At 36.0% G+C, this 16,957-nt stretch overlaps 1 protein-coding gene across 2 annotated transcripts in view; it reads right to left on the reverse strand.

Annotated features, from left to right (window-relative positions):
- TBC1D19 (TBC1 domain family member 19) overlaps window positions 1-16,957 on the reverse strand; it is a 158,748-nt gene that overhangs the window by 10,394 nt on the left and 131,397 nt on the right. For both annotated transcript variants that reach the window (XM_021679417.1, XM_044912758.1), the window contains 3 exons: window positions 8,233-8,265; window positions 4,646-4,755; window positions 2,160-2,251 (listed from right to left, as the gene is read on the reverse strand). In XM_021679417.1, coding sequence (XP_021535092.1) covers window positions 2,160-2,251; window positions 4,646-4,755; window positions 8,233-8,265 — 235 coding nt within the window. The remainder of the gene's footprint in view (window positions 1-2,159; window positions 2,252-4,645; window positions 4,756-8,232; window positions 8,266-16,957) is intronic.

Here is a 16,957-nt window from a genome sequence, read left to right on the forward strand (position 1 = left end):
AGAAAGAAAGAAAGAAAGAAAGAAAGAAAGAAAGAAAGAAAGAAAGAAAGAAAGAAAGAAAGAAAGAAAGAAAGAAAGAAAGAAATGAAAAAACACTGTGAATTGAATGAAAATGAAAACACAACATATCAAAATTTGTTGTGTGGAGGTAATGTGGTGCTTTGAAGGCAATTTATAATAATATTGCTTATATTAGAAAAGAAGAAAGGTCTCAAACTAATGATCTTTCACCTTAAACAAGAAGACAAGAGCAAAACAGACCTAAGGCAAACATAAGGAAGGAAATAATAAATGTAAGAGCATAAATCAATGAAGTTAAAGACAGAAGAATAATAGAGAAAATCAAAGAAACCAAAACATGGTTCTTTCAAAGAAGAATAAAATTAATAAAGCTCTAGCCAAACAATCAAGAAAAAAGAGAGAGAAGATACAAATATCAATCTCAAGAATGAGAGAGGTGTTGGTCACTGTGATTCTCTAGATATTAAAAGGTTAATTAAGAATATTTAGGGAATATTTTGAATAACTTTATGTCCATAAATATAACTTAGATTAAATGAACAAAGTACAAAGCTTATTCAAGAAGAAATAGATAACCTGAATAGTCCTATTATCTACTGAAGAAGTTAAATTCTAATTAAAAACCTTCAACAGCATCAGTTCTAATTCATAAAAGCCTTTGAAAAATTGATTTCTAGCTTGACAATTAAATTTTTATACTTTCTTCTGCATAAGAATTTTAATGTTTGCCATAAGTCATTGAAATAAATTTGTTCCTTTTCATGATTAAAGTACATAAATAGCTAGAAAAAATCAGGAGTTTAGTTTCTAGCAGTAAACTAGATGTCTTCATCCTAGTAAAGCCTCATCATATACAAATATTCATTGCACAAGAGTAAAACCAGAGGCCAATTTACTACAAGTTTAAGAAAAAAAGACTTATGTGCAATATAAAATATTTCTGCCACATTCTTGTTTTATAATCTTAATCATTAACAGAATCTTGTTTTTTAATGGCTACAAAGGAAAGAGTATAATCTCAGTATTATCAATGGGTGATATGAAGTAGTGTTTTATAAAAAGTATTTCTAAGATCTAAGATGTCTGAAATTCAACGGTGCTTTAGAGAAAGTATATATATATATATATATGTATAAAATTTTATGTGTATGTATAAAATCCTTCACTATTGAAACAACTTCATGAGGTAGGAATTCTCTTGATTTTAAAGATGAGGAAGTTGAATTATCTTGATTTAAAGAAAGAAAATGAGACTTAGATGAATTAAATAACTTTATCAGGATTATGCAGTTTAGTAGATAGAATTTAAATCCTGGTCTGTCTCTTAAACCCACCCACTCATCCATCCGTCCATCCATCCATCTGATGTAGATTCAAGTGTGGAGTAAACTAAACTATTGTATTTCCCATTAACTACATTTGTGGTCTCAAAGAGTTAATGCTCCTTTCAAATATGCCTGCCAATAGGGGAAACTGGTTTCACAGAGGAGAAGACAGTGACAAAACATTAATAAATCATTTAGAAACTTCTGTTGCCTTAGACATTGTTATTTTTATAAAAAAGAGAAGAGAACCAATAATATTGAAGTCCAGAGGTACCATACCTACATGTTCACTGATAACTCATATGGAGATAAATGAACAAATGTTCAAACTTTTAGAACAAAATAATCACAGTGTACAATCATTACTAGGTTAATTGATCTAGTTTCCTTTAACAAAAGACAGCAAACTTTAACCTATATAGCTTTCATTAAGTTGTTCTCTGAAAAATTTAGCCTAAAGTGACTTAATTTTAGTATTATCACATTTCTTATGTAGTATTTGTGTTCACAAATTTTTGCCTCAATTTTGGCCAACACCTTTCCTTATGAATAGAAATTAGTTCATTTTGGTGACTCTTACATCTGGCACAAAAATCTCAGCAAATAAGAATTTATTAGGATTTTGGAAATTCTTCTAAGAATTTTTGGCACAATGTAGAGCTACACTCTATTACTTGATAATTTTTGTTTTATTGGAGAAATTGTTAGTTTAATTTCTCTAAAGATTATTGTATCTTTAAAGGTGCTTTACAATGATGGAACAGAACTTTCTGATGTCAATCTATTCTTCAATCAGGAGAGAAAGGTACTCACGGTTGAGCCCCAATTTCTCGTAGATGATAGAAGAGCTGGGGGAGATAGGTTTGAAGAAGAGTTTCAAACAGCAAACAGAGGGACACAATACCCTGGATATAGTAACAAAACATAAGAGAAATACATATTTTAGTGTTTAAAAATTAACTCTGGCAATAAATTATTCAAATGGAAATGAGGAAAAAATTATCAACATAAATATTTTTATATTGTCTAAGAGTAAAAAACAGGAAATGCTATAATGATCTCTAATGCTTTGTGTTTTTTTTTTTAAGATTTTATTTATTTATTTGATAGAGAGAGACATAGTGAGAGAGGGAACATAAACAGGGGGAGTGGGAGAGGGAGAAGCAGGCTTCCTGCAGAGCAGGGAGCCCGATGAGGGGCTCGAACCCAGGACCCTGAGATCATGAGCCGAAGGCAGTTGCTTAACCAACTGAGCCACCCAGGCGCCCCTCTAATACTTTGTTTAAGATACATTTTCCCCCTATTTATGTATACCTACTATTATAGGTATGCTAAGGAACCTCCTTTTTAACACAATAGGATCCCCATATAACCTGGTGTATAATATTCAGAGAATCCAAGGAAAACATCATTTTATAGAAAACCTGCTACTTTGTAAGCCCTGTTTTATCACTTATGTCCAGCAAACTAGTTTTTTCTGGCTGCATTCCAGTTTCCAGGTATTTCTCTGGTACTATAGCCACACCCTTGACTCTCTCCCTCCATATGTCCCTTCCCTTCCGGCTGCCTCACCCATCCAGGAAAATATTTCCTGCTTTTCTCACTCTTTCTTTGAAATCCATTCCCAGGGGAAGACTGACTACAGACTGTTTGAAATTTGCATCAGGAAGTTATCAAACAAGCACGTTTCATTACCTTAGTATAAAGAGATATATATATTTATTGAAATCTACTTTGTATAAGGGCATTATTTGTAGAGGACAAGAAGTAACAAATTTAAGCAAATGGTTTTTCAAGTGTGTTTATTACTTGACAACTCTGAATAAAGTCTTTCTTGTAGCTCAACATTCTTCAGGGTTGATCTTTGTGAGGAAGTTTTAATCCTCTTTGTGAGTTTCTAAGGAAAAAAAGGCTGGCATGGTTCCAAATAGTTCAGTCTGGCTACAAGCCAGAAAAGGAGCTGACTGCCTGTAAGTCTATTCCACTGAATAAAGAAAGGCAAGAGGCAGGGCTGACCCAACCAATTCACTGAGAAAGGACACCTCAAGGTCAGCATGGAGCTAGAGAAGGAATATCCAGGGTTGCTCGATGTCAAGATTCAGTGCTCTGCACAAGGAAAATACTATGGGTGTATACTGGGCAGCCAGTTAAAAAAAATTTTTTTTTTAACTCTGAAGCATAAAATGATACAGAATATGAGAGTAAGAAATCTGAGGCTAAAAATGAGGTTATTAGAAAACAGAATTATTTGTATATTTCTGATTACTCTAAACTAAAAAATTAATGTAAGATAAGCACTAACTCTACTTGTCTCAGAGAGCAGGAACCCAAGATAATTGGTGGTGCTTCATTTGTTCATCAGAGACATCCTGGATTTCTGTTACTTGTCAGCTTTTACTAGCAATGTAGGAGAGCAAAGTCGGAGACTGAGGCAGGTGGACTAGGAATACACAGGGTTAAACTGTGCAGGATAAAGAAAAGCGATTCAGTTTAATAGCACTGACAGAGTCTTCTCTTCAGGGAAATCTGGTAGCCCTGATACATTCCAATTTAGTGTTTCTTCCGGAGAGTCAGTTGAGTTATCCGCAAGTAGACCACAGCAGGCCCAAAGGTGAAAAAAGGATAACTAAAGTAAAATAAACACTGTTTTTACTCAGGCTCATGGGTGGGAAAAAAGATGTGATAAGGGACCAGCCAACATGAAATAGATAAAAATGTTCGACTCCCAATAGGCTCCTCTTGGACGTTCATATTGAGGTCAACGGAGCCATCTACTGAACACAAAGAAAGTATCTATGGTAACTGACAATTAGTCAAATATGAAACTGAAAAACAAGTGACAAATAAATGTTTGATTTTCATTAACAAAGAAGAAAGTACGATGATAATCACAACAACAATAATAAAAACAGCAGCCACTTATTTACTGAACACCCGCCAGGAGCCAGGTGTTACCGTGGTGCTCTGTACCCCTACAGAGACGTCTTAACCTCGTTGCCTAGATGAGGATGTCAGTGCTCAAAGAGGGTAGGCATCCTTGTCAATAATACAGACATTTTTATATGTGTTTTCTGTTAATATATAAAAGATAATGTAAGTGCAACTGATCAAGACCTTTTTCCTCCCTAATTATCACCATAAATATTTAAATATCAATTTCTTCTCTTTCATTTATTCTGTAGAATGCTTGACATCACAAATTAAAATTTGTTGCTTTATAATTTAACTGAGTAGGAGACTTTTTCTTAAGGAAAGAAAACAGATTAGAGTCTAATTTGATCCAATTTTTATGAACTTACAGAAGGATGAGAAGAGATGGAATGGAGTCTGAAGAAGAAACGCACATACATCTCACGGAATATCTGATACAATTTGGAAGGTTCATGGTAGAGAAAACAAAGCGGTGCAACTGAAAGAGAATAAAGAAATTAATCGATAACGTTGCAGAACTATTAAAACTTTAGAAAATAAATTAATGAAACATGAAAGAATAAATCAGTATTTTATAGTATTATTCATTCAAAGACAAGTTTAAAGTCATATATATTGCTTTTTCATGTTGAAAAGGAAATATATACACACGTAAAAAGTTCAGTCATTAAAAATTATAAAGAAAGGGGTAATTAAAAACTACCATAATCCCAACTTAACGGAATGACACAATGGAATTACACATAGAGGGATATTAAAAATTCAAAGTAACTTTAAAATCTATGTAAAGTCAAGTCTCTTTTTTTTTAATTGAAATAGTAAGAAAGTGAGACACAGGCAATTCATTTTCACTTTGTCCACAAAGGATCCAGAAAGTTTTTCAAAGTTTTTTATTTTGGAAGTCAGTTAAGTAAAATATAAGATGATTTATGACTAGCGTTTAGAATCATGGTCTTGAACTCATTCAATTTGAAAATAAAAATTCTGATTAACAGTTTAGACTATTAGTCCTTGAGACTGGCGTATCTCACATGTACAAAGACAGTTTTTATGGACTCATAATAAAACAACTCTCAGGCAGAGGATTTATTTCTCTAATGAATGTTGAATTAAGTTTTCCTTTGCACCAATTCTTGGCAATTAAGCACAGGTGGGTCAACTCAATCAGACATCCCACAACTGAATATCAGAAAGTCCTAATCTCAGATGCTGATATGACAACATGATTATTCTGGACTGACATGGTCATGCTTCTCATCTTTTCAAACCTTGAGAATTTTATGCAGCATGAACATATTTACAACGCAGATACATAAAACTGTACTACCTAAATATTAATTTTAAAACACAGTAACTTACTGAGTAATCTTAGCTATGATATAAAACGGACAAGTTAGAAATTCTCAGGCTCCATAATCCATCAGTACTGCCCCTGAGGGTAGTAGGCATTAAGTTATCAGGGAAAGCAATAAGCCAACTCAACTCAATTCCTTTTGACAAAGTGAAAGGAAAAATGATTTAAAAAATTTTAAATTCTTACAAATATAAAAATTCAATTATCTGGAATAAATGGCAGTGCACAGTATTACAGATGAGTAAATCATCAAAAGCTAGCATTGCAAGGGAGAGATTTCACTTTTTCTGAAGGGGAAAAGAGAGATAAATCAATTTTAGGGGAGTAAATAAATACCTACAAAAATAAGCTACTTTTATATATAGAGAAAAAAATTACATTATATACATACACATTCAAAAACTGACAGGCATAACTTTCTGTTTTAAAACTAACTTTAAAAACTTATTTTACTACCAACATAAATTGCTCTTTATTAAAATAGCCCAAATTAAGGTATTCTACATACTTAAAAAGAATAATTCATATTCCAATTGCAACAACCTAAGAAAAAGCAATGTGGAATAAATACATGGCATTATTATAAATTCAAAGTGAAGCTCTGAAATTTATTTACCTTTTTAGGCATATTTTTTCCTTTCACTTTGAAAGTTATTGAAATGTAAAAACCTAAAATCTGACTCTAAAGATTTTATGGGTTCAGTACTCATTAATTATCATTTCTAGTGAAGGAATAAAAGAGAATTTTAAAATCAGCACTTTTTTTACAAACATGTATAATACAAAACCTTTACAATCAGTTATTATTCAAGATACCACTTCTGTTTGTGTTGAATTCCCTTATATAGCTATGAAATGGAAAAGACTTTAGTCCTTTATATGTGATATGTAAGAAATCTACATGAGTTTATTTTCTATTTAAAGCACATTTCCCTATTTTGTTCTTCCATAAAAATGAATTAGCTCATTATCTTTTTAATCAATTAAATATGGTACCATAGGAATTTCTTTGTGAAATCATTAACACACTATACCTACAATAACTTCATTAATCTGCATAAATGGGAGAGGAGAAGGCCAGTTTAAAAATAAAAAGTTTTGAATCAGTTTTTAAATGAGAGAAGTAGTATAATTCTGAAGAAACACAGTAGCTAAACCTGAAGTAGCAAAGCACGACGCGGCGTCCCTTGGGGACACTTTCCGGTTATTCTGGTATATACTGGTTCTGAATAAGTGTTGCTAAGGTGTGTGGCTGCTTCACGTACATTTCTAAACAGTATAAAGAAACTCTGTATCAAACATTTTGCCTCATCTACTTCCTTAGGAACATTAAACCTTAGCCTACTTAAGTGACCAGACATGTGAATAAGCAGAGTCGGGAGTCAACGATGTATTTTGTTCCCTAAGAATCGCTAGATTTAAACCTTCATGACATCATTAATGTCCTCCAAATCACTCAAGTTCACTTTTTAAAAACTGTTTACTTGAAAAATTCTTGCAGTTGGAATTAAAATAGACAGATAACAGGCTAGCATTTTTATTATTAGATTTAAAAATTTATATTCTTAACCTTTTTGGGGTTTTCTATTTTAAATTCCTCACATATTTATAAAAGAGAAATGTGCTGAAAGGTCATTATAACGTTATGTATTATGTTATGAAATTTTGGTTGCTCAAGAGAATAAAGCAGAGTGCCTTGTAATTCAAGCCTGTGATCAACACCATCAAGGGTAGCATAATGCAAAGTTCCTAGGTCTTCCGAACCCTTTTCGTTGTCTGCTAGTTTTAAAAGTCTTAGGTTATGTCATTCACCATATTGTCTGATGTTGAACACAGAGGGGCTTTTACAAAGAGAAGTGTTAACGTGTCGCTGATTCTTTTTATAAAAGTAAAACATTAAGGTATTTCTGTTTAGTGTAAAGTTGGGGAGATAACAGTTGGGGTGACAACACTTTTCAACATGTTTATATGTAATGTGTGACAATTTAAAAATTAAATTGCATTAAGGTGTAGAGCATTCTTCCTTTTGCTCATCTTCATCAAGTTTCTTGCATTCCTCCTTCAGTGACACCTGAGGCCGGAAAGGCATTCAGGGGTCTCACGCCTGCACATGCGCTTTTCACATGGTCCCTCGAGACATGCGAGCCTTCAGTGAAACCTGCTGTCTCTGCCAGCAGTCTGGAGAAAGCATAGACTCAAACTCAGTGTTGGCCCTCCCTTCACATTCTTTCTGACCTATTATTTGTTTAAAAGACTTAGGAGAATTAGTTCAGGAATTTAAGCAACCTCATTTTCCACCTATGAGAACTAAATATTAACATGTATCTCTAGTTTCCTTCAGATTAGAACCTGGTCAACACAGAAGCACTTTCACAATATGTTCTAATTTTAATTTGTTAAGCAATCATCATCTGACAAATCGTGATGACCCTTAATTTTTAAAAAAATTTAATTGGAGATATAAACAAATACTAAACTCAGTGTTTAAAAATGTTCACAATAACTTGTTAAGTGGGTGGGTGATGTGGTATAAAGTGTGATCTTCATGTTTAATTTTCTAAAGTGTGATAAAAACAGTGAATATTTTAAAGCTCAACTTACCATACATTGAAAATCCATGGAAAGGGATTACACCTAAAAAAAAATAAAAAAAAAATGTTTCTTTTCAATTAGTATACCCACTGAGTTACTAGGTAAGCTTGAGAGGATTAAAACTGAAAATAGAAAGGTTTCCTATTTTTGCTTCAACTTTGTTCATGAATGTCAGAAAGACTTAGTGACAGTAACCAACAACAACAAAAAAATGCTTTTTAATACTTGTATAAAAACAAACTAGAAGTTTTCAATATATATCCACTTAACTTTCTATTGATAATGCTGAAAAACTAAAACTATGAATATGTTACAAAAACAAGACAGAAACAGAACAAGGCACATCACTGAACTAAGTTTAAGAACAAATTACAATGGTCTCAGAAAGTCAATAGATTATGTCCTTCCTGAAACAACTTCATCCTGTATATTAGAATCCAATCTGTTAAAAAGATTAAGTGGTTGGCTTACACAAACCAGCTGGGTAACCTCAGGAAAGTCACCGAACTTCCTGAGTTACAGTAACTGCTTGTCATGCACAGGAATTAAGACTGTCTCTAAAATATCATCTAGCTCTAAAATCCTATGTTTAACAATTATGCCTAGAGCAAACACAGAAAAATTTGTGAGATCTAAAGAAAACTGGACATAGAAGGACCTTCCAGTTTAAGAATCTTTACCAACTTAAAGGTCTTTTGCTTCTAGAAACTGAAAAAATTTAAAACCAGATTAGATTCACATTACAAGTCAACATTCCTAATGACGTGATAGCCACCAGCTCGAGTTCCAAGGAGCACTTAGAACGAGGGCCCACACACCTCTTTCTTCAAGTTTCTCTCTCTGCTTATATCTTTGGTTGAGTCTCTTTTTCTTCTTATGAATGATCATCTTTTTCTACCTTCCCTCTCTGCTGCTTAATTTTATTTCTTTTACTAATTATAGGCTTTTAACAAATAATAAAAAAGTCTGTCTTTTCTAACTTTTCTACAATAAAATTGTTGACATCTGAAAAAAAAACTGAGGAAAATGAGTTAATAAATAGACATATTTTGATGCTTTACAGAAATGTAAGTACATATTACATTTTTCTAAATACTAGATCTCAAAGCAGGTGGCTATTGTACAAAATCCCTATATTCTTACTGCAAAAACCCTTTTTCTTTCCTCTGTAAGCTACTGCAGCAACATTTGAACAAGCAGGTTAAGGTGGTCAGAAATGGAGTTGTTACTATTATTATTTTCATCTTCTACAAATACGTATTAAGGATCTGCTAAGGATAGGAATACCCTAGTCCAGACAAGCCACTTCTAATTAGGAAGCTTATTGTGAGTGAATTCATGAACTACCAAGCAGGGAAAAGGGATGCATACATTAAGACGACTATTGGCTAATTGCACTTCCCTCACATTTTCCTCAAGTTCTGAAATCTACAGCTGCTCTATAAGCAGCTAGGTTATAAGCTATTTGAGGCAAGAGGCACAATTCATACTGTGTATTATCTTCAGCACCCATCACAGTATCTTTTACAAAATGAGATATAAACTGATGGAAATTTGAGCACTTATAATCAAGTCTTCTAAATAAAATACTAAAGTACAACAGAGAACAAACTAATGGTTGCCAGGGGGAGAGAGTAGGGAGGGGCATAGGCAAAATGGGCAAAGGGGAGTGGGGGAAACAGGCTTCCAGTTATGGAATGAGTAAGTTACGGAGATGAAAGGCACAGCATAGGGAATATAGTCAGTGGTATTGCAATAATGCTCTATGGTGACAGACGGGCGCTATACTTGTGAGCATAGCATAGTGTGCAGACTTATCCTATCACCCTGTTGGTCACCTGAAACTAATGTAACATTGCGTGTCAATGATACCCATATAAAAAAAAAAAATTAAAAAGTGAAAAAAACATTGAAGTGTAAGATTCATTTATGAATAAGTAATTAACACGTAGGACAGGAAGTTCTCAAAAACTCAGTGTTTAAATTAGAAATGGCCAATGAAATCCTACAGACGTGAATATGAATTCTGTGTGACTCCAGGCAAGTTACTGACACTCTCTGAGTCTCTATTTTCATTTTTTAAAATGGAGATAAACAAGACCAACTTCACTGAGCTGTTCTAAAGCACCTGTGAGTTAATGTCCTTAAAGTGCAATAGTCCAGTATTTAGGACACAGGAGATGCTCAACAACCATAGCTATTTTATGGTCTCAGAAGGGAGAGTACCACTTTTAAGTATCAGCTTAAACCTAAGAATATCTTTTTTTGGTAAGTATTAGATAAGGGTTCACTTCAGCTTAATCAAGATTAACCAGGGCTTACGATTCCAAAAAAGCGTGCACGGTCTGCTCTGTTGAAGAAGGACAAAGTGAAATTCTGGCAGACAAAAGTAGAAGGCATAAGAAGCAGTAAAGAATCCATTAACACTCTCAGGCACATATCGCCTAGAACATTTCTTTGATCTCAGAGGTTGTCATGTTCTTGGCCAGTTTTCCAAAATCCTTTCCTTTGCCTCTCATCACTTCAGCCTTTCAGGGGTCAAGTTTCATGCATGTGGCCGTCATCCAAGAGTGTACTTCTAACAGGCGTTGGGATGCTTGGGACACCATCTCTTCTCTGGCCTTAGAGTTCTGCAAGTCTGCCATAACTGATTATTTTAAGATACTAAGCTTCCTTTGTCTATGTAAAGAAAGTCTAAAATATGAACTGCCTGTCCCATTCAATAGGAATAACTTTCTAAAGTAATGGTTTCATGGACCTTTGACATAGCTCAGAATGGTAAGCATGGTCAACAAAAATAAATCTTGAACTAGATAAGATATAAATAGTAAATATGACTCAGAAAATACACCAAATATTAACATGCTTTGCACTTACTAAATATTTTCCCTTCATTTCCTCACTATCTCTGTTAATACGTAGCACTTTTAATTGTATCACAGCTCTCACATCTGACTCACTTTAACATCATTCCAAAGTTTTATACTCCTTCATTTGGGATTACTTAGTACAGTTTATTTAATTCATTTGTGGAAATAATCATTTCCTTTGGTTATTCTCATTCTACATGTAGCCTACAGGTAAGAGTTGGCATTAGGACAACGGTTACGTTGTTTTCTAGCTATTTCTGTTATCTTCCTGAATTAGAACTTCAGAATATGACTTTGTTACTTTATTTCATAATTAAAATTTCCCAAATACTGGAACACAACCATATTTAAAGATCAATCTAAAAATCATACTTTAAATACAATTTTCATTAGGCTTTCAATTTATGTCTAAAGTTACACATCAAATAAATTTTGGATTATGAAATGTTTTTAATTTATTTAATTAATAAAGATGACAAAGTACATTGCTATTTATCAACTTGACACTTGCAAGAGGATTTAAAATGACATATTTTCACTATGTGTTCCAAGAAGCTTTCCTAATCTTTGTTGTGAGGGGCTGTCCTGTGTACGGTAGAATGTTTAACAGCATCCCTGGCCTCTATTCACGAGATACTGGTAAAACCTCACTTCCCCTGGCTCTGACAACCAAAAGTGTCCACAGACATTGGCAAATGTTTCCAGGGGGAGGGTGAGTGGGGCATGGAATTGCCCTTGGTTGATAACCACTGATCGAGAGTCCCCGAACTCCTCTGCCTAATGTCACTAGCAACTAATTATTTTCTCTTTTCTTGTAGGAAACAAACGGTATTAGCAAATTGTGGTGTTTGTTTATTGAAGTCTCAGTCAGATCTATGTGTATTTCTCCTGTAAGTCTTGTCCCCTTGCTTGTATTCTTGTTCCTCTATATTCTTCTGTATTCACTCCCTCATTCATTTGCTCTCTCATTCAATAATATTTACTGAGCAGTGACTTTATGCTACGCATGATTCTCAGTGCTAGATATGTTGGTCATCAAAAGGTCCTTGTTCTCTTGGAACTTACATTAGAGTGACATTTTTATTCCACATAGTAGTAAGGATGATCTCTGAATTGGAGAAGAGATGTCACTGAGAAGAGTAGAGTAGGGAACTCCAAAACTCCGTCCCTTTGCTAAAGCGATGGCTAGAACTGTTAGATCAACTTTTTTTGAGTTCTGGAATCTAATAATAATAATAAACCTTACAACCAAGGAAATGCTTAATAAAAAAAAAGCTGCTGAATTTTGGAAAGAGAGCATTGTGATATTTTAATTTACCCTACCTACCATTGCCCATTGTCCATGAAGATATAGCCCCCCATGTTCCTGAGGCAGCTTGCTGGGCCCAGAGTGAACAATATGGATCTTGAATCGAAAAACTGTGGCTGTGTGCCTTGACCTGTCTAGTAGCTACCTGAGGGACTAGGCTGAAGCGGCCTACCCACTAGCAAAAGCCTGTAAGTGCAAACATACTCCCTGCCACTTCCTGGGGCAGCAAGGACAACAGATGAGGCAAGCAGTAGACAGATTGATAACCTTGGGAAGGAAGAGGCTGGGGAAGGATAAAGGCTTTGAAAAGCTTCTCTCTATTCAGGGGAATCTAGAAAAGACCTAAGAAGCACTTCAGCTTTCACTTCTGCCAGACTCCTAGGCTCTGCATAGGCAGGAAGCGAAGGCTACGATAGAACTACAAATGGCCTCACTAAGCCTTGAAGGAGTACCAGCCTGCAAAGCCTGGGGTAATTTTTTTTTTTTCTTTTGGTTTCAGACGTTCAAGGAAATCTCTGTCAAATTATCAGCTGACCACTCAACTGATGGAACAGAGACTTTAGTGGGCACTCAATACAAAGAACACAATCCTGACAAAAGAAGTTTAGAAAAGTCACTAAACAAACAATTGGCACACAACAAGCAACAACAACAAATTCTGGGGAGGGAAGACAATCTGGTTCTAGTTACCACACTCTAATAGTCGAGATACCTAGTTATCAACAAAAAATTTACCAGGTGTGCGAAGAAATAAGAAAGTATAGCCCAAGGGGATCAGGAATACATTTATCATGATGAGCACTGAGTAATGTATGGAAGTGTTGAATCACTATATTGTACACCTGAACTAATATAACACTGTATGTTAACTAATTGCAATTAAATTTTTTAAAAAAGGATAGCTCATTCACAGGAAAACAAGAAAGTAACAGCAATTGTCCCTGAGGAATCAGCCCAGACACTGGACTTACTAGACAAAACTTTCGATCAACTGTCTCCCTATCTGACCTGGTCCCTAAGTCTCCTACCTCACCTTATACCAGATTATATTTTGCTCACTGTCACCAGTCATGCTGGCCATCTTGTTCTTCGAACCATCAGGTATGGCCCTGTCTCAGGCCCTTCACCATGCTATATATTCCCTCTGGAATGTTCTTCTCCTGCCTCTTTGAACAGCTCACTCTGCATATTCTGGTCTCTGTTCATATTCTACCTCCTCAGAAGTACTTTTCCTGATCACCTGACCTAAAATAGCCACGCCCCCCACTATCAATTTCTGTTTCCCTTCATTGTTCATGTCCTCACTCTCTGAAATTACTTTCATTAGCTATTTATTTACTTGCTTATTGTTTGCCTCCCTCCCTCAAATGTAAGCTCCTTGACAGCAGGTACTTCGGGTTATTACTGCAGATCACCCAGCTAGAATAGAAGAGGGAGCCAGAGCAGGACTAAAGTATTAAATGAATAAATAAAGACAAATTATATAAAGTGAACAAAAAATAAAAACAAGAGAAGCTTATATAATTCCTGTGAAGAGTCTCCTCAGCTCAGACATTTTGCCTACCGGTTGTTTAGTGACTCTACTACAGAAAGCCTGTCCGCTAACAAGGCCTCAAATGAGGTGAGAGGGTAATGTCCAATGCCACAGTGGTCTGTCATTTCAACCCTAGGAAAGGAGATACAGGGAGGAGGTGCCCCTGTGTAAGCACCTGCCTGGTCAGGGATGGGGAGTGTGTCAGTGAGCTGTAGGCCAGCCTCTCTGTGTGGGCCCCTGAGACCAAGAAAGCCAGGTCAGTTCTGGTGGCAGTGGTGGTAGACGTATCCTTAAAATTTTATTTTATTTTTTTATTTTTTAGATTTTATTTATTTATTATTTGCAAGAGAGAACACGCGGAGAGGAGAGGCAGAGTGAGGGGGAGAAGCAGGCTCTCCCCTGAGCAGGGAGCCCGACGTGGGGCTCGATCCCAGGACCCTGAGATCACGACCTGAGCCGAAGGCAGACGCTTAGCTGACTGAGCCACCCAGGCACCCCAGACGTGTCCTTAAGATTTTAAAGTAATCCTGTCTTTGGCAGAAGTGAGTAATATAAAATGTTGCTTTGTATTGGCTTAAGTAAAGAATTACAGGACAGCACACTGACTAGTCTTTGTCTCTTACTCTGCAATTTCAGACTCAATTGCCCAGAGAGGAAAGTTCTCTCTGATTCTGGTAACATTCTAAAATAACCTGAAAGAAGAAATTATTCTGAAGAATTAAGTTTATGAACAGCTGTAGGTTTACCCCATTTAGCAATAAACTATTTTTATTCTGAATGAAAATCTTCCTAGAACCTATTCTACACATCTACTTTTTCAATATATTAGCCCCTTCCTTTTCTTCTAAAAGACACTTTAGTGTACACAGTAACACTTCCCAAGGCAACAGGGCATGGTGATCAAGAATACGGAAGTCAAAGAGCTTTGGGTTCAAATCCTGGCTTCGACACTCACCAGCTGGGCAAGTTGACATGCTATGCCTCAGCTTCTTTATCTATAAATAGGGATAATATTCATACCTGCCTCAAAAGGTACCTGCCTTGCAAGGATTAAGTGAATGAGCACATGCAATGTGCTTAGCATGCTGCCTGGAACACAGCTGCTGCTGAGGTTACCGTTATCATTATTACAGCAATATTTTTCCTTGGTGCCTGGAGTTCCTAATAAAAGTCTTAAATTATGATAGTAGGCTACAACCCAGTGAGACCTTTTAAAGAGCTTTTACATAAGATGGTCCCAGGCTGATTTTCTGGAGTGCTCTTATGTGCTGGTTTATAGTTTTTCTGTTTTCCTTTGTGAAGCCTCTGATTTTCACTTCTACTGTTGTTATTAGGGTCCTGTTCCATGCTTCCAGTTTCGTACGGGGTGGGGGGCATAAACAGTGGTAAACCAAGCTTGTTGGGCATGTGTGTTAAGTAAAAGCTAAAATGTTCTTTTTTTTTTTTTTTTAAAGATTTATTTATTTGAGAGAGGGAGCATGCACGTGAGCAAGCGAGGGGAGGGGCAGAGGGAGAGGGAGAGAAACCCCAGCAGACTCCTCGCTGAGCTCAGAGCCTGATGCTGGGCTCGATCTCACAACCCCGAAATCATGACCCGAGCTGAAACCAAGAGTTGGATGCTTAACCGACTGTGACACCCAGGGGCCCCAAGCTAATATGTTCTAAACTAAGTTGAAAAAGCTCTCCTAGGAATGGAGAGAGGAGGAACTTGACACCATGGACACCTCTTTGGGCTCTTCAGAGGTATTTTTCCTTTGATTTCCTGATTCTTCGATAAACATAAAAAGTTATCTGAAAATTAGGTTTCTGAGGAGGCAGAAGTATAACATAAATAAATGTTAAAATTAAAAATCCTGTAATTTAGTTCAAATAAATACTCATTAAACTCCTACGATGACTAGATGCTGGGAGAACAAAAATGAATATGGCCTTACACCTCAAGGAGCTTGCAATCTAGAGGAGAAGATAAAGCATAAACAAATAATATCAAGACAATATACCAAGAGATATCAAAGATTTTCACACTGGATACCATGGGAGCCTAAAGAAAGAGTCCTTAACCTAATGTGCGGATGCGGGGAAGGCTTCCTGAAAAGCTTCCTGAGGTGAGCCCTGAGAGCAGGTGAAGAAAGCCTTCTCTACACACCAGAATGGAGAGGTAATGAGGCAGGAAGCAGCACGGAGCTCTGAGAGAGTATGTAGGGGTGCATGTGCATGTATGTAGCTAATCATTTGATATTGCTATGATAAAAAGAAAAGTGAGACAGGAAAAGGGGGGATACAAAGCTAGGAGTCAGACTGAGTAGAGGTCTGAGTCAAAAGAGGTCCCTGAACGCCAGGCCAAAAGGCCATTAGACATTACTTGTGAAGAGATGGGAAGCCATTAAGAAAACTTTAAGGAGAAAAATGGCAATTTTTAGATTTTCCTTTTAGATGTAAAACTCAGACAGCACTGTGAAAAATAAAGCAAAGCTAGAAAAGGTTGGAAAAAGAGAGACCAGTGAGGTGTCTATTACAATTAATAAGCTAGAGATGGTAGAGCCTGGCTGAGGACAAGGCAGCAGTTATGGTGAGGAAGAGAGGGAGGAGAGGTTCCAGGTGCGTTTTAAAGATAAAATTGGATGGCCCTGGTGACTTATTAGATGAGGGGGATGCAAGACTGAGAGGAGACAAGGATGACTACCTGGCTTTAGGCCTTGAATGACTGGTTAGATGAGAGCACAATGAGCTGAGAGAGAAATAGCACAGTTTTTGTTTTGTTCTTAATTTCATCTTGTTTTTGTTTTCTTTTTTAAATAGTGGGTATAGGAAGATAAACGAATGAGTTCATGTTGAGATATGTTAAGCCTGAGGTCATTATTATAGAGGTCATAACTGAAGATGTAAATTTTAGAGTAATGAACAAAGAGGACCAAGAAAGCAGGTAAAAAAGCCCGAGGAAAATGTGTGAACAGAAGAGCAACAGACGAGGGGTGGGGTGGGCCATGGGAGAACTCTGGTGCTTCAAGAGGGGCAGAGGAG

Source organism: Neomonachus schauinslandi, chromosome 2 (assembly GCF_002201575.2).
Source record: "Neomonachus schauinslandi chromosome 2, ASM220157v2, whole genome shotgun sequence".
In the NCBI taxonomy this organism is placed as follows: domain Eukaryota; kingdom Metazoa; phylum Chordata; class Mammalia; order Carnivora; family Phocidae; genus Neomonachus; species Neomonachus schauinslandi.